Here is a 25,456-nt window from a genome sequence, read left to right on the forward strand (position 1 = left end):
TAAATAAAGCTGCAGGCACCACATTACTTGAACTCAAAATGTACTACAAAGACATAGTAAACAAAACAGCATGGTGCTGACATGAAAACAAACATAGAGAACAATGGAACACACTAGAGAACTCAGAAATAAATCCATACACTTACAGCCAATACATTTTTGACAAAGGCATCATGAACATACATTGTAGAAAGGACAATCTCTTCAATAAATGGTGCTGGGAAAACTAGATATCCCTATGCAGAAGAATGAGACTAGACTCCTATCTCTTGCCATATACAAAAGTCAAATCAAAATGGATTAAAGCTTAAATCTAAGATGTAAAACTATTAAATGACTGAAAGAAAACATTTGGGGAACACTTTGGGACATGGGTCTGGGCAATGATTCCTTGGCTAAGGTTTCAACAACACAGCTTTCAAAAACAAAACAAAAAAGCATTTTGTTTTGAAACAAAATGTTTCAGAAACATTTTCAAAAAGCAAAAATAGCAAATGGGATTACATGAAACAAAAAGGTTTCTGCACAGCAAAGGAAACAATCAACAAAGAGAAGAGCAAATCTACAGAATGGAAGAAAATATTTACAAACTATCCATTTGACAAGATATCGATAACCAAAATACATACAGAATTCTATTCAATAGCAAAATGACTAATGTGATTTTAAAATGCACCAAAGATCTGAATAGGCATGTCTCAAAAAAAGACACACAATTGGCCACCAGCTATATGAAAAAATGTTTAACATCACTAACCATCAGGGTAATGTCACTCAAAACTACAATGGGATATCACCTCACCCCAGTTGGAATGGTTACTATCAAAAAGACAAGAAATAACAGTAGCTAGTGAGGAGGCGAAGAAATGACAATAGTCCTACATTGTTGATGGGAATGTAATTTAATACTGTTGACCCTCAATCAACAATGGTTTGAACTGCATAGGTTCACTTATATGTGATTTTTTTTTTTTTTTCAAACAAGGACAGATTGAAAATATAAGGTATTCACAGGACACAAAATCCACATATTTGGAGGGCCAACTTTTTGTGTACACACACCTGCAGGGCCGACTCCACAACCTGAGTTGTGTGGATTTTGGTATACATGGATGGTCCTGGAACCAATCCCCCATGTATACTGAGGGACTGTACAGCCACTGTGGAAAACAGTATCAAGATTCTTCAAAAGACTAAAAATAGAGCTAACATGTGATCCAGCAATCTCACTGCTGAGTATATATTCAAAAGTAAGAAATTTAATATATAAATAGAGAACTGCACTAGCATGTCTATTGCAACACTATTTACAATAATCATAAGTATCTATCATTAGTTGGATAAACAAAATGAGGTACATATACATGATAGAATATTATTCAGCCATAAAAAAAGTATGAAATTCTGTCATTGCAACATGTATGGAGCACCAGGTCATTATGTTAAGAGAAATTGGTGAGGCACAGAAAGACAAATACCACATGTTCTCCCACATATATGGAAGCTAAAAAAAGTAGATCTCTCACGGGTAGAGAGTTGACTGATGGTTACAAGAGGCTGGAGAAGGTACAGAGGAGTAGGGGGATAAAGAAAGTTTGGACAATCAGTAGAAAAGTACAGTTAGAAAGAATAAGATCTAGTGTTTGATAGTAGAGTGACTGTGGTTAACAATAATGTATTGTCTATTTCAAAATAGCTAGAAGAAATGTTTCCAATGTAAGGAAAAGTGACAGATTTGAGGTAACGGATATCTCAATTTTCTTGATTTAATCTTTACATATTATATGCATGTATCAAAATATCACATGCATTCCACACTATATATTATCATTATGTATCACTTAGAAAAAGACTGTCCCAATATAAGTGAGGGTGTGTGTGTGCATGAGCGTCTGTCCCCTGTGATGATATAGTGTCCTTTCCAGGGTTGGTTCCCACTTTGTACTCTGAGCTGTCAGGGTAGGCTTCAGTAATCCTGTGACCTTATAGAGAATGAATGAATAAATGAATAAATACAAATTCTTATCAAATAAAAACTTGTCAAGTACATAATAATCACACAAATCCACAACAATAAATGATGTGGTATGAAAGTACTGAGCAGGCCTGCCGTATTTGTTATTGTTTGGTTTTAAACTATGTGGCAGTAGGAGGTATTCCTTACCACTGTCACTTGGCAAACATTTATCTCTTGGTTTAGCCCACCACAACTATGACCACCATCACTCACTTATTCACCAAAAATTGGTTAAAATCTTACATGTTTTTATTATTGGTCTTTCTTTTTTTTTTTTTTTTTTTTGAGACGGGGTCTTGCTCTGCCGCCCAGGCTGGAGTGCAGTGGCCGGCTCTCAGCTCACTGCAAGCTCCGCCTCCCGGGTTCACGCCATTCTCCTGTCTCAGCCTCCCGAGTAGCTGGGACTACAGGCGCCCACCACCACGCCTGGCTAGTTTTTTGTATTTTTTAGTAGAGACGGGGTTTCACCGTATTAGCCAGAATGGTCTCGATCTCCTGACCTCGTGATCCGCCCGTCTCGGCCTCCCAAAGTGCTGGGATTACAGGCTTGAGCCACCGCGCCCGGCCTTGGTCTTTCTTAAATGTATGTATGCCTCACATTTATTTCAATGCTTAGTATTACAAGTGTTTTGGGTCTTTATTTAGAAATGTATTAATGTGTTTCTTGCCAGATACATGCTATAGAAACAGCTCTTGTTTATATTAATGATCCTATGGTGAAATTGCTTTCTTTATAAGTCTTTGGCTTTGAAGTCACAGTTTCCAAGAACATGTTGATGATGTTAAGTGGTGACTTACTATATATACAAATATACACTCCCATAATTGGCTTTCTTTCCCTGGTAGAACTCTGACTATTGTGGGTAAGTTTCTCAGAGTCGGCTGCTGAATGAACACATTAGTGTACAAATTTTTTATAAGGGTTATGTTTAATGTGTTTTAAAGGGGTTAAAAACATCCCTGAAACAAAGGGTTAATTTTATAAATGAGAACCAAAACCATAAGCACAGCTTATTGTCTACACTAACATGGCTTTACTATTTTACTGTTTTCAATAATATAACATCACTAGCCCAAGAAATTATCTCCTAGGAAGATAAAAGTTGCAGATAATGTTGTTGATTTCAAGATCTTCCTGAAAGACTCATCAACTCTTCAGCAAGAAAAGCGTCAAACATTTTATAACTTAAGGATCTGCAAACCACTTCCCCTAAAAATCTTTTTGCTGTTCTAACCAGTCTGAAATTTTTATATAATGATCCTTACTCAATCCTAACCACACCTTCATTTGAAAGACCTACCTTAAACCAGACTTCAAAATCTCAATTACGATTTCTTTTTCTCTTTTCTTTCCTTTTTCTTTTTCTTTTTTTTTTTTTTTGAGACAGAGTCTCTCACTCTGTCATCAGGCTGCAGTACAGTGGCGCGATCTCGGCTCACTGCAGCCTCCACCTGCTGAGTTCAAGCCATTCTCCTGCCTCAACCTCTCGAGTAGCTGGGACTATAGACGTGTGCCACCTGCCCAGCTAATTTTTGTATTTTTAGTAGAGATGGGCCAGAGATTTGGCCAGGACAGACTAGATTTCTTGACCTCGTGATCCGCCCGCCTTGGCCTCCCAAAGTGCTGGGATTACAGGCATGAGCCCCCACGCCTGGCCATAAATCTAAATTACAATTTCAACTTTGCCCTTTCCTCTCTTAGATATTACTAAGACTTGGCCAGTTAGTGTTCTCTTTTACCATTGTGAAGAAGAAAGTCAGCTGTGTCTAAACAACAGGTCGTTTTGGTAACACTTGGAGGATCCAGATCCAACAGAGGAAAGAAGATGAAAATAAACTCATGTATTCACTATCCAGAATTGAACACTACTAACATTTCATTATACTCAATTTGAATACTTTTATTAAATGTAAACTAAATTTAACTAATACTGTTAAAATTACCTTTTATAAAGAAGAAAGTTCTCTGTCAGATGTTATTATTGACACTTCCCTAAGTCAACTGCTATTATAAAATTGGTGTATATTTCCAGTTCACTTTTTTCTACAGTTTTTAAATAAGTATATCTGGGAGCAATGTATATTAATATTTTGTGTTTCACTTTGAAATTATACAAATGGTATCATGCGATAAGTATGTAAGTAACATCCTGCTAATAACTTTTCTCAATGGTTTTGAAATGAATGTGAAGGAAATGAAAATATGCCACCCCAAAATACACTTCTCTGGTCTATTTTAAGATGACTACTCAGAGGGGCTGCAGACACAGGAATAGTTCTGAAAAGCTGTCCTTAGTAGGGAAGACTTGCATCTGTTGAGAAAATCTAGTGAAACACAGATGTAAGAGCTTTATCTGAGGCCTTCTTATCTGCATTATCTGGAGGTAGGAAAAACTTAACTCACAGGAAAAGGAAACTAAAGGTCTGACATTATTACAGGTCTGACAAGGAAACTTTTATCACGGGCTCCCGTCTATTCTTTTTGAGGGCTGCCACCTGTGAGGCTTCACCTGCATAGAGATAACCTTTGCTTGTCACGTCTTTTCTCCCTTTTCCTTCCCATAACCTGTTGCCATGCTCCAAGTCACTATTCCTTTCCATACAGTATAAAAACTTGTTACATTGTTCTTTTTATTTTATTTTTATTTATTTATTTTGAGATGAAGTTTCACTCTTGTTGCCCAGGCCAGAGTGCAAAGGCACGATCTTGGCTCACTGCAACTTTAGCCTCCCAGGTTTGAATGATTCTCCTGCCTCAGCCTCCCGAGTAACTGGAATTACAGGCACATGCAACCACACCTGGCTAATTTTTTGTATTTTTTCAGTAGAGACAGGTTTTCACCATGTTGGCAAGGCTGGTCTCAAACTCCTGACTCCAGGTGATCCACCTGCCTCAGCCTCCCAAAGTGCTGGGATTACAGGCGTGAGCCACTGCACCTGGCCACATCCCTGTTTTTAGAATTTTATGTTTGCAGGACTCCTGTGTCCATGTGCATGTTAATACATTTGTATGCCTTTTTTTTTTTTCCTGTTAATCTGCCTATTGTTAATTTATTTCAGCAGACTTAGACTCAGACCTTCAAAGGGAAAGTTTGAACTTCCCTACATATATACATATATATGTAAGTACACACACACACATCTGTATGCACATATCATACTTTAGCAATGAAAATGCTGTATTTCTTTACTCATTTCTCTTTTAATGATGACGTAGGCTCTTTTAAATTTTTTAAATATTATTTAATGTACTTTCTTGAACACATATATAAGAACTCTCTAGTTCTTATATGAAATTGCTAGAATATGAGATATTTCATATGAACTTTTAATTCTAAAAATAACCACAAAAGTTAGATAATATTATCTCCATTGTATAGATATGCAACTGTGCCTTAGAAAAGGTAAGACTTGTTTAAAGTCACAGAGTTAATAAGCATCGAAGCCGTGATTCATATTCAGATGTGTTTGGTTCCTCAAATAACATTTTTTTCCCCAACCATGTTGTCCCTGAAACATGACAAAAAGAATGTTTTATGTGTATGTGAAAATTGCTATACATTGTCTCTAATTTCTGGATTTCTTAATTTTCTTTTTCTTCTTAGACTTTGAACAATTTAATTCACTTAATTTGGATTGGCAAATTCAAATAGTGAATGTTACCAAAGGAGATGTTAAGTGATCTACAAACATTGCTCATGGTAGGGGATGGAAGAGAATAGAGGCTGGAGAGACCTTGCTCACTTTCTTCTTGTGGGTATCTAAAATAAGGATTTCTGGGGCAGACAGAGATGTGACAGTATATAGCAGGCTGGGGAATTGCTGCAGCGCATTCAGATTTTGGAATTATTTAAAAAGTTAAAAAAAAAAAAAAAGTACTGCATTTATACATGGACAACACAGCTTTTCATTAAGCACTGGGGAGACTATCAATCTTGGCACCTGCTTAACAGGAATAGCAAGCTAAAGTGGAAAGTTACCAGAAGGCGCTTAACCTTAAACTGTTTGCCTCTTAGCCCGAGCAGCAAAGCAGTACTGAGTTAAATCCCCACATTTGTGTAAACATTTATTCATTTCAGAGGCCCACTTGGTTACATATATTTCCTCTACTACATTTCTACAAAATCTATTCTGTTTATTCTTCAGTAAACTCACTTAGAGTCTTAATACTACAGATAACCATATAATTTGAATTCCAGTCTATTGGACCTAATGTACATACTACCGCTATTACTGACAGCTTCTATTATCAAAGGCCAGATGTTTTGCCTCATAAATTTTTCTCATTCAGTTCTCATGAGAACTTTATAAAAAAAGACATTTTGTCTTGATTATATGAATAGGGAAACCAAGCATACGAAGCTAACAGTAACTTGCTCAAGGGCACTGAGTTAAATTTACTTAATGGAATCTAAAATAATTTAGGTTCCTGTGCCCCTTCAGGAAAAGGACAGTGTCAAATTTTTATCAACAGGCCTAGTGCAAAATCCGATACTCAATAAAAATCTGTTTATTGAATAAATGAATGTTTGACTCACAGCCATATTCAATACTGATTTAAGGTATAGTCAATTATGCTAAAATAATACGTCTTGTACAAATTAAAACTTTTAAAAAGTATCATTTTGAAAATCTATTTTTTAAAAATTTTCAAATATAATCACTGACATAAAGTAGACATATGTATTATTGAAAGCTGAATCATCCTTATGCAGTTAAAAATATCAACATCTGAGGGGCCAGCTATAAATTGTGAACAGGTAACACAAATGCCTCTCTCACAAACTTTTTTTATTTAAAATTATAAGCTGTTAGGCCTTTTATTAAAAACAAAAATTGAGTAGGAAACTGGATATTTAGTATTAGAAAAGATAAGGTTTTCACCATTATAGAAATAAGCATATACATTAACATTTTGGTATAAACTGTGATTACCAAATTACAATGTAAGGGCTCGATTTGCTTATGCTATTTCTATCACACTCATTTTTCAAAGTTACATATTCTGAACAATTCCAGATAAGGACTAGCTGAATTGTCTTAGTTCAAATGGAGTCCTTTCTATGGGCCCTAATCTTGTAGAGCCCCTTGTTTCTTTAGTTCTGTCATCTTCCACATAGAAGCATTAGTGTTTCAATTTGCCTTTAATTTCTAATACAACCCTGACTTTCAATTATATAAAAATCTTAGAGCAAACTGGCTAAAGAGCTGTTAACAGTATCATTTTATGTCAGAGGTTTATTCTATAGACCACATGAAAAGAATTATTTATTGCAAATCTTAGTGATATTATACCTTTATTGAATCATCACTATGAAAAATGTGCCCTAAATTTCTAAAACTCAGTTTCTAAATTTCTAAAATTCAGTTTCTAAATTTCTAAAACCAAGTTTCTAAATGTCTAAAACTAAGAAAAAATCAACAAGCTTCATGATATATTGATTCTTCTTCCAGATTCAAAAAATATATAGTATTCAATTGAAACAAAATAATGAATTTTCTGTTGTATATGCCACCATTTGCATCTTTATTATAATAATATCACAATTGGGGCTTATTAATATTTTAAAAGGTATTTTGAAATGACAAATAGGCCCTGTAACAATATTTGCTTCTCAAAGGTATGCAGGAAAACATGGGGAAAAAGTGATTAAGGTTCAAAACAGTACTACAGATATCTATATGCAAATGGGTAAAATATATTCTAAGAGAATGTTTATACTTAATATTTTCAAAGATGTTTCTTGGGAACAAGTCAAGGTTCTCTGTCAGTGGCATCATGTTTTATCTGATTATTTGCAATGGTTGGCAAAGGTAGAATAAGAAACTAAATTAACACACTATAGAGTGACTAAAGACTAAACACTAAATATCAAAACCCAAAACCTTGTAATTATCAATAATGACACAATAATGATGAGCAGGAAAAGACTCAGTAGTTATACTGCCACTGTAGTATTGTATCAGATATTTCACCAGTGAAAATAAGATATTTATTAATTACATTAAATTAATGTAACTTATGTAATACATTGCAAAAATTATGTTAAAAAATTAATCTTCCTGTTCAGATAATGTTTCCTCCTCGCCTAATGTGATGGTTAATATTGAGTGTCAACTTGTTTGGATTGCAGAATGCAAAGTATTGTTCCTGGGTGTGTCTGTGAAGCTGTTGCCAAAGGAGATTAACATTTGAGTCGGTGGACTGGGAGAAGCAGACCCACCCTCAGTCTGGGCTGGCACAATCTAACCAGCTTCTAGCATAAAAGCAGGCAGAGAAAGAGCAGACTTGGTGAATCTTCTGGCCTCCATCTTTCTCACATGCTGGATACTTCCTGCCCTTGAACGTCATACTTCAAGTTCTTCAGCTTTTGGACTCTTGGACTTAACACCAGTGATTTGCAAGGGGTTCTCAGGCCTTTGGCTACAGACTGAAGACTGCACTGTCGGCTTTCCTACTTTGAGGTTTTGGGACGCGGACTAGCTTCCAGGTTCCTCAACTTGCAGATGGCCTATTGTGGGACTTCACCTTGTGATCCTGTGAGTCAATTATCCTAATAAACTCCCCTTTGTATGTTCATTTATCCTATTAATTCTGTCCCTTTAGAGAACTTTGACGAATAAACCTAACAGAAACCCAATGGATTCAATGAAATTGGTCAATTCCTGAATTTACTTATTTTACTAATCTTTAATATTTTCTTTTAGGATCTAGATCAAAGGTATATTGTACAAGTACAGGTTTGTCACATTGAAAACTTGGTGACTATTAAAAAATACTTACCAACTGGCTCCTTCTGATTCTGAAACAGAATCTTGCTATTAAGGCCATCCATATTTGCCATGTTAATTGTGTTTCCGTCGGTCCAGTAGAGTTTTCTTAATTCAAAAGAGATATGGATTGAAAATATTAGATGTAGACCTACTCACTGAGTAGAAATATACACTCACTTTTTCCTCCTACATACATGATTGAATATTTAGCTAAGACTATAGTAAATTATTTTCTTTGTTAAGTAATTCATCAAGATTGAATCCTCTTGGCTCTGAAGAAATCAGATGCAACAGAGGGTAAAAAACTCATTTCTACCATTGCTGTTGAAAGCACTAGAGAGAAAAGAATCTCTTTTAGCTCTATGTAAGCTCCCTTAAGGGTATAAGGTGACCATCCAAAAGATTGAAGAATCTGATCTACATAGCAGTGACCATGATACTAACATGCAGTACATGCATTTTTAATCACTGACTTTCAAAATGAAAGTAACCACTTTCTCCTACATCTCTTTTTATTCAGAACGGTCATTTCTTAGAAACATACATTAATGAGATCTTACATATGTCACAGATATATATGTTGGTGTAGGATATATATAATCTCCAGATAGTAAAACTCTAACCAGGAATCTCTTTTACAGTTTCCATATTTAAATTTTTTTACTCTTATGGCTGATATATATATCCTGTGAATTAAATAGTGTTTTTATATATAATCAGAGCAAAAGTCTCTGAAATTTTGGAAAAGCTTAAAAAAAAATAATCATACTTTACCCCCTGACTGGGTGAGCTGCAAGACACTGTGGCTTATCGATTCCATGGATAATTGAGGTTTTCAAAGAGCCATCTAGCCTTGCCACATTAATTTGCGTTTCATCATATTCTGAGCTAATCCAGTATAAATTACGTGACACCCAATCCACTGCTAGCCCTCTGATACTCTGAATATCTATAAAACAGGAAAGAGAAGATTTAAAAGTGAATGAAGGTTTTCATTGTATTGGCTCTCCAAGTAGTTATTTTCTATCTGAGGGAAAATTTAATTTACACTTTAATTTGTTAGCTAAAATCACACAAGATTGTAATCTCATTCCCTTATCAGCCCTTCTTAAGGCATGCATAATCATTAATGTCTTACTGCAGAGCTATTTGAAAACCTGAAGCAACAATTAGCATTGAAATTACGCTAACAGGCAATGATTCACTAGTAAACACTTAGGAGCAAACACAGGCAGCAGTCTTATGAGCCAAGGTGACCAAAATTCAAATTAGAGTAATAGCTTCTCCAGTTGGTAGCACATCTTTCTAGTTAGGAGAAAGTACTTGTGGGCCATCAACAAATGGACTATTTTATGTTTTAAGTGCCAAGGTGTTACTAAAATGAAATAAAACAATTCAACTTTCCTAAAAGAATCACCAGAGTTGAACATCTTTCAAAACAGATAATTAAGAGGAATTGACTGAGAAGAGAAAATCCAATAAAATCATTTTAACATTCCTTCAACGTGGATTCTGCAGAAAATTCTGAAATCGAATTAAGTTTGGATTTGTTACAGTCAATATAAATATTTTGGTTGTTATTCCTGTATTATTGAATTAGACACCTTTTAAAACAATTATGGAATTTAGGCTTAAATATAATTGCACATTCCAACTTTCACTTAAAAATTGCACCTTTTCAAGAAAAACAAAAATAAAGTGTTATAAAGGATGAATGCAGAAAATCTTTTCAGAAATATTAACATATAAAGTAGTCCAGTTTAGTGTCCAATTTATAGCATTTGATTACCTTGATTTTGGTTTTATTTTATATAATTTTAATATTTTCTAGCATTCTGTACTTACAGAGTTCTCTAAACCACTATTTCTCAAACTTACAAGACACCTGGAGACTGTTAAAATAAAGATTCTAATTCAGTAGTTCTGGGGAGAGGCCCAAGATTCTGTTATTGCTCAAGGTTGGTGATTCCAATCAAAACTTCTGAGCAGCTGCTACTTAGCTCTAGTCGAATTGCTATATCTTCCATTTTTATTCTTTTCAGAAGAAACCACAAAGCTAGATTTTTTTAATGTGAAAGTGGAAACTCCAGATCTGTAAAGTATGCCAACTAGTTCAAAATGTAAGACAGCAAAACAAGATGTGGGGGCCTGGCAGTTCTGAGTCAGCCGTAAAGTGCAGTATTTGAATGGTAGGTTTCCAGCTTACATTTCCATGCCAGAATCTCAACTGAGCCTACCTTGCTGCTGAAAAATCCTTTTAGTATTTCTAAGTAACTATTAATCACAATCACCTTAGAAGATATTACTTGTGTTTCCGGTTCTCTTCAAATCAAGAACCCTCTCACTCTGCAAATTACTTTTCATGATTAATGTACAGGTAAGTTGGTGAATTTCAAATGTAAACTTATTTCTCAATCTTAAACTTCACATTTCTTCTTAGTTTTAGTCATCCTCAACCAGTTTTATTTTTTTAGACAAAAGTATTATACCACTTCCTTAAAATTAAACCTGCTACATCTTATATATATTTATTTCCCTCACTCAGAATCTTTATTCCTTCTTCCCCTTCTTTCACTTTCTGGAATTAATGGGTTGCTGAAGGCTGTATTGATGTAATAAGAATATTTGGGTTGATGTTCAGGTTGAGTGCCTATTTTTGTCATTAATCAAGTCGTTTAAATGTCTTTTAGTCTCTTTTCTTACCTGTGAAATAGGCTATAGATAACACATAGGAGTGTTATGAATATTATAATGTATTAGATAATGTGTATTTATGCAGCCTAATATAGGGCTGAAGAATATTTTGTCAATCTAAGAACTTAATATTTTCTGCATTTTACCTTGGATTGTTTGGTATTGGCAAAAATAATAAAATAAGTTTCTATTTCCCCTAAAATGCTTGTTCTTCAAAGTTGTTTTTGTTTGTTTGTTTGTTGTTTTTGTTTGCTTTTGTGGCGGGAGGTGAGGGGTAAGCATTGTCTCTGCTGCTCAAAATCCTTTTATTCATTTATGATAGACTCTTAGTAATATGGCCTGGAGAATATATTCCACTCTTAAATTATAAAGCACAGCCAAATAAAAGCCATAAATACCTATTTAGTCTTTTGTCAATTCTATAGATCATGCTCTCTCAAATCTCTTTCCAGCTTTAATATTACAGTAGTATCCAGCATTTCCTCTTCTAAGCAATTGATTTATTTGCTGTCAGGTTGTTTTTCTGACTACAGAGCTCTGAATCATGACCTTCACTTGCCCCAAAGTATTCAATAGCTTCTAGCCACCCAGAATGTGATATCTAAATTTCTTAGTCTGCTTTTCCATATAGTGTGACTATAGCCACAGTACTTTCCCAGTCTTATTTCTCACTATTTTTAACCAAATGCTTTACACTTTAACCATATTAATATGTTTTCAGATTTCCAGATATTACCTGAGCTTTCCACACTATAGGGAAACTATTTAGATTTCATAACATACTCCCATCACCACTTGCCTGAATTTTATTCATAATAGGCTAGCTGATCAACATCATCCCTTCAACCACAAAAACCTAATCATGTCTCTTGTTTATCCCAGCTGAAAAGAGTTTCTTCATCTGCCTAACTTAATAGAACTGTACCTGGTCGATCTCTTTTTACCTAATGTAATCATTACTTTGCTGATATGTAACTACTTTCACATAAGCATTTTGAGGGCAGGCTCTCTGCTACTTTGTCTTTTTGGCCCCTCTCCCCAACTGTATACAACATTGCCTTCAACATAAATATTTTTAATGAATTCCCCAACTGTATACAACATTGCCTTCAACATAAATATTTTTAATGAATTCATGAATAAATTCATGAACTACACAATCTAAAATTTTAAGAGTATGTGAACTAAGCTAAAAAAAAGTCAAATATGTCTATGTTGAGGAGTATGTATTTAAATACATACTCAAGCAATCTTAATTTTTTTTCTTTTCTTTTCTTTTTTTTTTTTTTTTTTGAGACGGGGTGTTGCTCTTGTTGCCCAGGTTGCAATGTACAATGTGCAAAGTGCAAGGTTTGGCTCACCAAAACCTCCGCCTCCTGAGTTCAACCAATTCTCCTGCCTCAGCCTACCGAGTAGCTGAGATCACAAGCATGCGCCACCATGCCCGGCTAATTTTTTGTATTTTTAGTAGAGATGGGGTTTCTCCATGTTGGTCATGCTGGTCTCGAACTCCCGACCTCAGGTGATCCACCCACCTCGGCCTCCAAAGTGCTGAGCCTAATTAGGCGCCCAGCCTAATTCTAATTTTTTATTCTTAACATTTTTCTCCCACCAGATTGAACTTTCTAATTATCATCTTTATGTCTAAAAGAACACTCTTGTTTTTGGCTATCAATCACTAATTCCCACATTTGGTTGTTGCAGAGTGCTCTAGTAAACTCATCATAAGCGTATGGGGGGAAAAATAAAAATAATTATATATTTCATATTTTTCTCTTTTTGGTAAAAATATTGAAATAATAAATTCTAGGTCTAACATTTGTTTTTAAGTAAATCAGAACAAGACCTCTGAGTATGTTTCTCAGGAAGTTTAATTTTCCAGTTCTGGGGTCTCTCATTTCTGGAACTAAGACTAATCGTAAAGTATATTCTGAAAAGCCCTTTATTGCCACAAAACTGACATGATAAATTGTAACTTTCAAATGCATTGTCGAGATGATAAGACAGACAGGCTAGCTTAAATACAACTGTATTTCAGTGGTCAAATACTCTCAGATCTATTAATGGTACTCAAGCTAGCCTTCTAGTATTGAAAAGGATTGTGAATAAAACCTGCACTTCCTATTGCCTTCTTTATGACATTTACCACTGCTCAAATATGTCTGACTTTACATTTTCAATAGACTTGAAAGCATAAGTGTTTGATGCATCTATATGGATTGTTGATTACTCTTTTCTCCATCCCCTTCCAAATCCTTCTACCAAATTTAGGTTGAAGAGAAACTGTGTCTTTGGATATTCAGTCATGGCAAATAGTAAGTGCTCAATAAAGACATATTCAATAAGAGAATAACTGACCCAGAAATCACAATATGCCAAACTTTAAGCAAATATTAGGATAATTCAATACTAAAAATTTAGAACTCAACCATGACATGTACACATATGTCTCACTTCAGCTATGTTTTCTATGTTGGGACAAGTTACTGCTATTTTTGTAATGGTTAGGTGAACAGCATTCTCATTCAACCTGCTGGGTCAGGAAATAGGAACAGATTTCCTGTTTTATTTGTTTAGCCTAGATCTATAAAAATATGTGCAAAGGGAAGTTGTTTATAAGCTTAAGTAAGGGAGGAAGGCCTGGTGTGGTGGCTCACGCCTGTAATCCCAGCACTTTGGGAGGATGAAGTGGGTGGATCGCGAGGTCAGGAGTTCAAGACTAGCCTGGCCAAGATGCTGAAACCCCATATCTACTAAAAATACAAAAAATAAAAAATAAAAAAATTAGCCATGTGGGGTGGGGGGGTGCCTGTAATCCCAGCTACTCAGGAGGCTGAGGCAGAGAATTGCTTAAACCTGGGAGGTGGAGGTTGCAGTGAGCCGAGATCATGCCACTGCACTGCAGCCTGGGTGACAAAGTGAGACTCTGTCTCAAAAAAAAAAAAAAAAAAAAAGAGATAAGCCAGTCCTTCCTAATATCCTATATTTTATCTATGCAAATGTAACTATTCCTCCATCAGCAAAAAATAGGCTTTAAGTCTGTTTATTTAGACATGTAATTTTTTAAAAATTTTTATTTTTTTACTTTTTTGGAGGGATGGAGTTTTGCTCTTCTTGCCCATGCTGGAGTCCAATGGTATGATCTTGGTTCACTGCAACCTCCACTTCCCAGGTTCGAGTGATTCTCCTGCCTCAGTCTCCCAAGTACCTGGGATTGCATGTGTGTGCCACCACGTTCGACTAATTTTGTATTTTTAGTAGAGACAGGGTTTCACCATGTTACTTCAGGCTAGTCTCAAACTCCTGACTCAGCCTCTCAAAGTGCTGAGATTACCGCCATGAGCCACAGTGCCCAGCTGAGAAATTTTAAGGTGATCTGTTCTGAAGTTTTTCTTCACATGAATGTAAATTTCCAATTATCATTCTGCTCTGTGCAATTTAATTATAACATTCTACAATTGTAAGGATGTAGCATATTATCAAATATCTAACCAATTCTAACTTTCAATTAACAGCATAGAGTTGAGTAATAGAGAAATAATATAAAAGACTTGTGATTATTACAAACTGAATAACAAACATTTTTAAAGTTATAACATGTACAAATCTTTTACCTCTTGAAATAACAGTTTCTAACCCAGTTCCATTAATAAAAGCTCGTTTAATGGTTTGTGTTTTAATATCTGTCCAATATAAACGTTCCTCAGATGCATCGAAGTCTATCACAGTAACATCGTCAATATCAGGAACTGTAAATGCCGTGATAAAGTTAAAATATGGATTGTCAATATCCACTCCTCTGATTTCAGAACGTCTTGCATAAAGAAGAAATTTTTTCATTTCTAAAAAAGAAATAGAAATTATTTTTCTCTTATGAAGTTGGCAAGCTTGAAATAGTCTAGAAATTCTAAAATATTACTTGATTTAATACAGGTTAACTCCTGAACATCATAATCAATACTTGATGGAAACAATGAAGTAACAATTTATCTATTTTAAATTAAGGTATTTAATAGAAACAAATGTAAAATGAGTTAGAAGCCTTACATCATCATTTTTCTTTGGCTAGAAACACCCAGATATTCTCAGTAATCAATTCTCAGTGACCTTAGAATTTCAAAGTTGCTAAACTACATAAACTCCAAGTGTCAAATACCATATTTGTACTTTGTCCATAATTACAATATTGTATTCCATGACAAGATTTTGAGGGACTCCAAGAACAGTTTTTCTATACTGTCTTTGAATAAGATAAAACTAGACATGCTATTAGAAATCTCGTATATATTTTTCCTATAAAAATTAGGGCTCAAATAATTTAAAGCATGCTTTTAGTGTAATTTTTTGTAAATCTGTGGTAACTAACATTGTGAGGCATTATATCACTTTTACTTCCATAGATGCCTTCTTCGCACTACATTTGTAAAATATCAGAGCAAATAGAAATAGTAGTTACAGATATTCTATTTTTTTGTTGTTGTCTTAGTTTATTGGTGTTGAGATATGTTATTATTATGTAAATTAAAACTACATGTACCTAAATGCCTGATTTAAATTTTGGTATTTTTTTCTGTACTTAAAATTAAGTAATGCTTTGCAAATAAATACAATTATTAACAGAAAGCAAAAATTTTTATTCACAAAATTTATCTTTTTTAGTTCAAATGTATTGTTTAAATGTGTGCAGTTTTTTTTTACAAATTTTTCCAAGTTACATATTTTACTTCACTTTTTCGCCTTTCGAGTTGATAATTCTCTACCAAATGATGCTAGAATGACTTTAGAAGAGCAGATTAAAGCTGTTAAGCACCCCTTTGTTATGCAGGTTACCTACATCATCATTTTGTGATAATGCACTTTCACTTAAAAATCTTCCTGTTTTGCAGAGATAAATTCTGCTAATGTATCAAATAAGAAAGTAGCAAGAAAAAAAATGAATAAGGTAATAAATAACAAAGTACAACATGTTACGTATTTAAATTTGTCAGTTTTCCCCAGAGCAGATGAATCATCAATAGTGGCTAGAAATAGCACCACCACCTAAAATATTTTTGAAAACAGAAAAAAAACTTCCTCTGTTTTAATATGAGTAAAATCTGAATGCTAACATAATTTGAGAGAATTCAATTTTATTTTTATTTTTGATTAGAACTATAAGAAATTTACCATAGCAGGTCTTCTTGTCTGAAGAAAGCTTCATCAAGTGGGGGCATGCACATGCAGCGCTCCGATTGTGATTGATTAGACACATGTGAGAGCAGGGGCCTTTGCCGTCATTCGCTGCACAAGGATTGGGAGCTGCAATTACACAGTGAAATATGAACAGTGAAGAAGGAAGGATGTATTAGGGAACCTCTGAGGTTGACAGGGGTTATTCACCTAATGATTCAAAGTAAAGTTTCCTACATAGAACCCATTAGTAGGGTGATTAATATGATAATAATAGACAATTATACACAGGAATTACATTAATAAAAACATTATTTCAAAGATAACTAAGAAAACTCCATCAATTCTCTCTCAGACAAATGGCATTTATCCTATTGTTTAGAAGTAGTGGCCGGGTGCGGTGGCTCACACCTGTCATCCCAGCACTTTGGGAGGCCAAGGCAGGCAGATCATGAGGTCAGGAGATCAAGACCATCCTGGCTAACACCGTGAAAACTCATCTCTACTAAAAATACAAAAAATTAGCTGAGCGTGGTGACACACACCTCTAGTCCCAGCTACTCAGGAGGCTGAGGCAGGAGAATCGCTTGAACCCGGGCGGTGGAGGTTACAGTTCTTGCTTTGGCACACCACTTTTAAATGCTTCCTAGGAAACTGCTGTTACATATATACCTTTCCTTCAAATGCATGCTCTGCTTCAGATGAGGCCTCTGTGAAGAAATGTCTGTCTGCCTTCATGATTAAGTCATCTACTTCGTTACTTTTTCTGTATTAACTAATTCTATGCCTAAGGATTGCTCCACTTGTACATACTTACTCAATTCCCTTGTATAAATAAGGTATGATTTTTCAAATTGAGAACAGAATATTAAATTTTGCAGCTCAATATCATTCTGTGATGGCATTGAATGTCTTGAGACATTTTGAATTTTATGTTTCTTGTTCTGTCATCATGTCTTTTGGATAAGATTTTAATTTATCTAGTATCTTTAATCTTATTTTTATAGAGCCTATCTAGTAGAAAAAAAATCATTAGAACTAGGCTACTAAATTGAAGGCAGAAACGAGTTATTCTCGTAGCCCCATCAAGAAAATGTTAGTTTTCGACTCATGAGTGGTATCTTCCAACCATGTCCCCTTGCTCGAAGTAGGGATAGGGTTGACACATGCCCAAAATATGCCACCTTTGCCCACTGGAAAATGACAGAAGCAGGAAGGTCTCTGTGACCTTCGCTCCACCCCTCTTTCCTGAAACAGGTCATGAAAACTAGAAAGGATTTTCTGACCTCCCCTGAAGCAGATTACAAACTCTCATGTAGAGGTGCCCTTCCTAAGCCCTGAGGAAAGGAAAATCCTTATGTCTGAAGACACAGGGACACAGAAAAGAATCTGAACAAACAGGCCTTGCTAATTTTTCCCCAGTTTATTACCATTAGATCATACCTCCTAGCATAAAACTACCCAGATTTTAACCATTTCTTCAGGTCTTTATTTCCTCAGAAGGCTCCTGGGTCATATAATACTTGTATTAAGTTTGTGTACTTTTCTTGTTAATCTGTCTTTTGTTATAGACCTCACCCATGAACCTGAGATGGAGAGAGAAAAGAAATTTCCTCCCCCTTACAGAAGTAAATAGCAGTCCTGTGGGGTTTTAAAACACAAAGAATACAAATCAAAGAGATAATAAAAGTGTAGAGGATATAAGAAATGAACTGATTTGATAAATATTCAATGCAGTTTTTGGCAATTTTTAACATTCCTCACATCAAGATGATAAAAGTAATAGTGTCTTTGTATTTGCTAAAAACAATAAATAAATAAATAGAGGAAAATAAGAGACTCACGAACAACTCATTCTCCTAAGAAAATTAGGAACAAAAGATATTAGAAAAGAGTAGAAGCTATTGTTCTAGAGATTCCTTTCTAGCTCAATCCTTTGTCATACAGAATAAGTAGTTCTTTTTTTGTTCTTTGTTATCTTTCGATTTTCTGTTATAATAATTGAAGTCCCTAAGGAATCACAAGTTAGAGAAGCAAGAAAGTAGGTGGGAAGGAAAGGTAGAAAGGTGTTACAGAACAGGAGGAGGAGTGAGTAAGAGGCAGTGTTAAGTGTCATATATCAAGTCAAGGTTACCCAGTCAGGTAGATAGAAAGAAAAAACCCAAATTCCCCCATACCTGAAAAAATAAAATAAAGTAAAATGAGGAAAGAGAAAAGAAAAAAGAAAGAGGAGTAAAAGGGAAGAGAAGAAGGAAAAAGAAGTTTGTTCAGAAACACTAGCATAGGAAATGCTATTTCTTGGGAAAATTAAAAGCATAATCCATAACAGTCTAATGGTAGGTACTTGAATTTCACTTTGAGCATCATTATTTTTAGGCCAGAATCATACCAACTCTTCTCAACACCCTATAATTATGAAAAAAAAATAATACTTTTTAAAAGCAAAGATATTAAGTTTCTATGTACATACTAAAATAAAAAATTGCATTGACTTTGTAGCCCAATGTCTTATTAATAACACTGTAATATATAATTCACAATATTTTGTGCTTCACAGAATGAAAAATCCACAAAGAATTCTTACTTTTCATTTTCATCTCTTCTCACTTTAAAGGATTCAACAATATTATTTCAAAGTTTCTTTCCAAACAAGTACTTGAACACAGCTACCTATTCCAATTACCCAATTTAAAAATACTGTTCATAATACTCACATTTTTATAGAAAGCAGGGATTAGCAGACAGTAACCCATGAGACAAATCTGGTCCATTGACTGTTTTTGTAAATAAAGTTTTATTGAAATAAAACCATGTGCATTGGTTTACATATTAGCCATGGTTGTTATCATACTGCAATAGTAGAATTGAACAGCTTCAATAAAGACCACATGGCCCACAAAGCCTTATAGTATATATCTATTATAATTAGATAGTAAGTAGCTATTTTGTAAGAGACACTACTGCAAAATCCAGTATGATTGCAGAGGCTGTAAACTTCTAACAAAGCCAAGCCTATTTCGTCTATTTGTATCCAAAAGATGGAAAAGCCATTGATCAATGGAATGCTATAATAAATCTTAACAGATGAAATATAAATACAGCTGGGCAGACTGGGTTCACCAAATAGCTCATATTGTCTGAACTCAAACTGACAAAATATAAAACCTTAGAGATACACCTGTAATACCCTCTACCTTTTATGTATGCATTGAATAAAACATTATGAAGCACCTAGTTGTTTAAAACACTGTGAAAAAAAAAAAGCTGAGATATAGTAATGGACGAGTTCTTACCCCAAGGTGCTTAGGTTTCCATACACTAACCCGGTACTCAATTCTCTTCAATTCTATGGTCACTGGCTCAATTTAGGTTTTCTCCATTTCCTGCATAGATTGTTACATGAAACTCCTAACGAATCTTTGATATCTAGACTCCCTGCATTACATACAGTTATCTTTTTAGAACACACACTTGATCATATCTGGTTTAGAATTTAGGGTCAGGCATACCAATAATCCCAGAACTTTGGGAGGCTGAAGTGGGATGATTGCTTAAGTCCAGCAGATAGAGACTAGCCTGGGCAAGACAGGTAGGTCCCATCTCTACTGGAAAAAAAAAAAAAAAAAAAAAAGAATGACTTCACACCGTCTACCTCACAAAGCGTCAGCCTTATCTCCTACTATTAATATTTCCCCTAAGACTCTTCAGCACTAGTCAGACTGGTTTCCCTGCTACTACCATTTACCCTCCAGATCTTTATTCTGATCCACTCTCTGTTTACTTTTGTTAAAGAAGTGATCAAGGCCAGGTGTGGTGACTCACATCTGTAATCCCTGTGCTTTGGGAGGCCAAGATAAGAGGATCCCTTGAGCCCAGGATTTTGAGGCTACAGTGAGCTATGATCATACCACTGCACTCCAGCCTGACCCACAGAGCAAGACTGTCTCTAAAAGCAAGTAAACAAAAAACAAAACAGAAGTCATCAACCTTCCAAACACACAAAATTTGTACTCCAAACCATTTTTTTATTTCTTATTCACTGCCATATTTAATCATTTCTCAAGTATTGTTCAGATTTTCTCTAATATGTTTTCTTTCTTTTAACCTCTACTCTTCCAACATATTTCCAAATTCATTTCCTCACCTTTGAATGACTGCTGTGGCTATGTAACTGGTACGTCGTGATACTGTCCCAGATATACCCACCTCTCTTTCTAAAACATGAATCTATCTTCCAAGCCTCATCTACCACTTTCCTTCTACATACACATTGTGTACACACTAAAAGGTATTTCTCATTATTCCCTGATATCTATAGTTCATTCTTTTCCACCTCCACATGATGTACTTTTCTTCCCCTAGAATTTCATCATCAGTATCTTTACATTAACCTTCCTTCATGTCCCAGCTCAATTCATTTTTCTGCCATGAAACATTTTCTAATGAAGCCAGCTAATGCTGATTTATTTCATCATGAAATATTGGTTGTAATTATTGCTTTTACAAGGCAATTAGACAATTCATTGCTTGCTGTCCTCTTTTCTAGTTAGTGACATTTGTTCATATATTTTGTATTAGTATGTGTTGGACTTTCTAGCTAAACCAGTGGTTGGCAAGGTTTTTCTATTAAAGGCCAGATGGTAGATATTTGGACTTTTGCAAGCTTTATGTTTTCCATAGTAATTATTCAACTCTGCTACTATAACACAAAAGCAGCCATAAAACAATAGGTGAATGAAGAGGTGTGACTGTGTGAAAATAAAACTTTATTTACAAAACAGAGGGCTGAATTTAGCCTGAGGGTTGTAGTTTGTCACTCTCTGAGCTAGATAAGTGATATGCTGGCAAGAACTAAGACATATAAATACACACACACACACATTGTTTTTTTCCTAAAATTTTTATGGTACCTATTCTTGTGTTAGAGGTAGGGACATTTGGCTTCATATGCATGTACATAAATGTATATGGGTATATATTCTAAAACTGCAGCAATCTAAAAATCTAGAAAGTTAATCTTCTAGAGCATATCATAGCTGCAGGTGAAAAGATTAAATAATGCACAACTACAATACTTTATAGGAGAAACATGTTAATTGTGCAATCACCCAAGACTGATGTGTGCTCTGGGAAGAAAAATAATATCATTAAATATAATTTCACATTTGATTCAAACTGTATTTAATTGTAGTCCATTTATCACTAGGGGAAAAGAAAAAAACATTTTAAATCTAAACAACTAGTTTTTCCAATAAATTCAAAATACACATAAATGTTCATGCAATATAAAATATGTATAGCTGTTTACCTAATAAAACCATGTTCAAAGCAGAATGCCAGGATCCAATTTGTTAGGTAGAGAAAGATTTTTCTCCCTCCCATGTAGTCATTTTTGATAGTAACTAATATTCATCCTATTAATGAAACTTATGTGCATGTAAACAATTACTATTGTAATAAAATAATGTTTATTAGTAATTTTCCCTTAGGAAAGGACTTAATAGTTTTAAAGAAAGGAATTTTCAGAAGTGTTTTGCAATGAAACACTAATCTCAAATCCTATTTTCCCTATGACAAACATCTTTAAGTGATAAGTTTAACATTTCACATTGAAGAATTTGAGTGAATTCCTTATTTAAAATATATACACATAAAATATGTGCAAGTGAAGCATGCTTTACTTTCACCAGATTCTAACAGTACTATTTATAAGGGAGCTACTTTCCTCAAATTATGTCATACTTTATGAATTAATTTTATACTGTACTCTATAAAGTAGAATATAGGATGTCTAAAAATTTTATCTTATCTTTTACAGGTATCTCTACAGAGAGAATTTTTAAAAACCACAAAAAAATTTCCATCTGTATGCAGGTTTTGGTGTAAAAGGACAAAAATATGTATGTAATACAATGTTACATTTATAGGGGAAATGTGTCTTAAAATACCAACTAACTTTCAGTCATTCTAAAGAGATGGTATGTCTTTCTGGTATCTTAATTTATTCTCTGTTAATGTAACTTGTTATATGCTTTGAAAGAAAAAAAAAAAAAAACATGTCAGGGAAGTTCCTATTTTTACAATGATTCTGTATTCACAGTATTTTAAAAAACCATCTAGGACAGTGGTTCTCAATCAGTGGTGATGGTGGTGATTTTGCCTCCCAAGGAACATTTGGAAATAAATTGAGACATTTTTGGTTGTTATGACTTGGAGTACTGTTGGCATATTAGTGAAAAGAGGTGAAGAATCTAATAAACATTGTATAATTCACAGGAAGTGTAGCTGAGAACTATCTAGCCCACAACTAACAAAGAATTATCTGGCCCAAAATGTGTGAAGTGCAGATATTGAGAAGCCCTGATTTTGGAATAGAACTAAGGATTCTGCATTTTAAAATAGGATACATGTTAGATCAAATAAATCTCATACCGATAGTATATAAATATATGAAATAAAGAGACACTAGATATGAGTAAACAGTGCAGAGAATAATACAATGTATTATGCATGTATGTATGTATGTACGTGTGTAACCTCTATCCTACATGTTATCAACTCTGCTAAAAATATATATAACATATATATATTTTACATATACTATATATTTTATAGAGAGAGAGAGAGAGAGAGGAAAGAGAAAGAGCAATTTAATTTATATGACAAGTAGTTAGATCTTTCTTTTACTCTTTAAGTTTCAGGGTACGTGTGCAGGATGTGCAGGTTTGTTACACAGGCAAACATGTGTCATGGTGGTTTGCTTCACAGATCAACCCATCACCTAGGTTTTAAGCCCAGTATCCATTAGCGATTCTTCCTGATGCTCTCTCTCCCCTATCCCCACCCCTCGGCAGGCCCCAGTGCGTGTTGTTCCCCAAGTGTCCATGTGTTTTCAATGTTCAGCTCCCACTTATAAGTGAGAATATGGGGTGTTTAGTTTTCTGTTCCTGTTTGCTGAGAATAATGGCTTCCAGCTCCATCCATGTCTCTGTAGAAAGCATATCATTCATTTTTATGGCTACATAGTATTCCATGGTATATATGTACCACATTGTCTTTATCCAGTCTAGTTAGATTTTCTTTTTTTCTGAAAAGACAGAGTTTCATTATGTTGCCCAGGCTGGTCTTGAACTTGTAAGCTCAAGTGATTTGCCTGCTTCGGCCTCCCAAAGTGCTGAGATTACCAGTGTCAGCCACCAGGACTGGCCTAGATCTTAACATAGTGAATTGTGGAAGCAAATGATTTAAGCAACCTGCAAACATTTGAGATTCACCTCCACCATGCTGAAACATGTCTTTCAGGGTATTTCTTTTTGACAAAAAAGAAAAAAAAAATACCCTTTTATTAATCATGTGAAAAGTATTCCACAGAATTCTAACTGAAAATATTAATAATCCAATATGAAATCCCTCATCCTTCAGGTTTTGTAAGTGATACTTTGTCCTCTAAGGAGCGAATTAGTAAGGGAGTATCACTAATATTCTAAAATATAACTTTTTTTTTTTTTTTTTTTTTTTACTGTGAAGTAAGATTATCCTGTTTTCTTATAGATGTTGTCAAGAAAAGTTTAATTTTCTATAGAAATGTTTTTCTGATGCAATTGGAGGCACTTAAATCATTTCGATGTTAAACTTACTTTTTGAGAAACAGCTTGCAATGTTCCTATAATGGACAGTGGGATTTAAAAAATATATATTTTAAAAGTTAAAGAAATAGTAATTTATTTTATCATATTATGCTAGAAAATGTGCCAAGTGTTTTATAAGCATTATTTTATTTATTTCTCTCAATGGTCACCTTTGTTTATGAAAATAAATTGCCTTCATCTTGCAAAGGCTAAACTTAACTTTGAGAAGGTAAAAAAGATTAAGTCAAGATCACACAAGTATTAAAAGGAGAACAGAAAGATTCAGGTTCCAGAGTCCAGGTTTTAACCACTACACTGCAATACACAACCTCTTTATGTGAAACAATTCATTCTGATTTATTCACTCGTTCATTCATGGGCCAATTCATGGATGTCTTATAAAACAGGGATGCAAAATGAAGACTGAGTTAGAGTATAATTGGTATAACTATATTTAATCTAATTATTGTTGTAACTATGGAGAAACCTCTCAATGTCTTACTCATTCTCTCTTTTTCTGGGTTTTGATTCTTTTTTAAAAGGATGTCATATTATTATCTAAAACAGTTTGTATATTTACCAGTTGCTATGGTTTTCAAAATAAAATTTAAAAGGAGATGAGTCAGTAGCCTGACTTAAGTAAACTAAAACGTTTCTGCAAAAATAGTACTATTTTTATCAACAAATGCTTAAGACCCCTTTAAACCAAGCTCTGTTTACATGAAAAATAAGTTTCTACAAAAAGAGAAAAACATCTTACAATTGATGAAAGTCTAACAGATAAAGGGTTTGCAACACTATAATTAAAGTAACAGTCACATTCTTGATTTTTTTAATTCCAGTTAGAGCAGCTAAGAAAAGAAACACAAAACAGAAAAACCCAGGGTGGTAGATTCTTGCTGGGTTTATGAGAAAATTTAACCCTGCACCTGGAGTGGTGATGAAGAAAACACCTTTGGGCTGAGCGGGCACACAGAGAAGAATGACATGGCAGATGGGTGGTAGAGAAAGAAGTATACAAAAGAAGAGTTACATTTCACTTTTTCCACGCTTACAAACAACTCCCTTACAGGGTGGGGGAGGAGAGTTTGGTGGCAATGTGTAAAACAACATAAGATAATTGTGCCTCTATCTATCTATCTATCTATCTATCTATCTATCTATCTATCTATCT

The 25,456-nt window shown here is 34.4% G+C and overlaps 1 protein-coding gene across 1 annotated transcript in view; it reads right to left on the reverse strand.

Annotated features, from left to right (window-relative positions):
* The window catches only part of LRP1B (LDL receptor related protein 1B), a 1,636,277-nt gene that overhangs the window by 604,509 nt on the left and 1,006,312 nt on the right, over window positions 1–25,456 (reverse strand). The window contains exons 28-31 of the mRNA XM_026453105.1: window positions 16,652–16,783; window positions 15,100–15,327; window positions 9,566–9,740; window positions 8,802–8,896 (exon numbers count right to left, since the gene is read on the reverse strand). Coding sequence (XP_026308890.1) covers window positions 8,802–8,896; window positions 9,566–9,740; window positions 15,100–15,327; window positions 16,652–16,783 — 630 coding nt within the window. The remainder of the gene's footprint in view (window positions 1–8,801; window positions 8,897–9,565; window positions 9,741–15,099; window positions 15,328–16,651; window positions 16,784–25,456) is intronic.

The sequence above is a fragment of the Piliocolobus tephrosceles genome, chromosome 11 (genome assembly GCF_002776525.5).
Source record: "Piliocolobus tephrosceles isolate RC106 chromosome 11, ASM277652v3, whole genome shotgun sequence".
NCBI classification, from domain to species: domain Eukaryota; kingdom Metazoa; phylum Chordata; class Mammalia; order Primates; family Cercopithecidae; genus Piliocolobus; species Piliocolobus tephrosceles.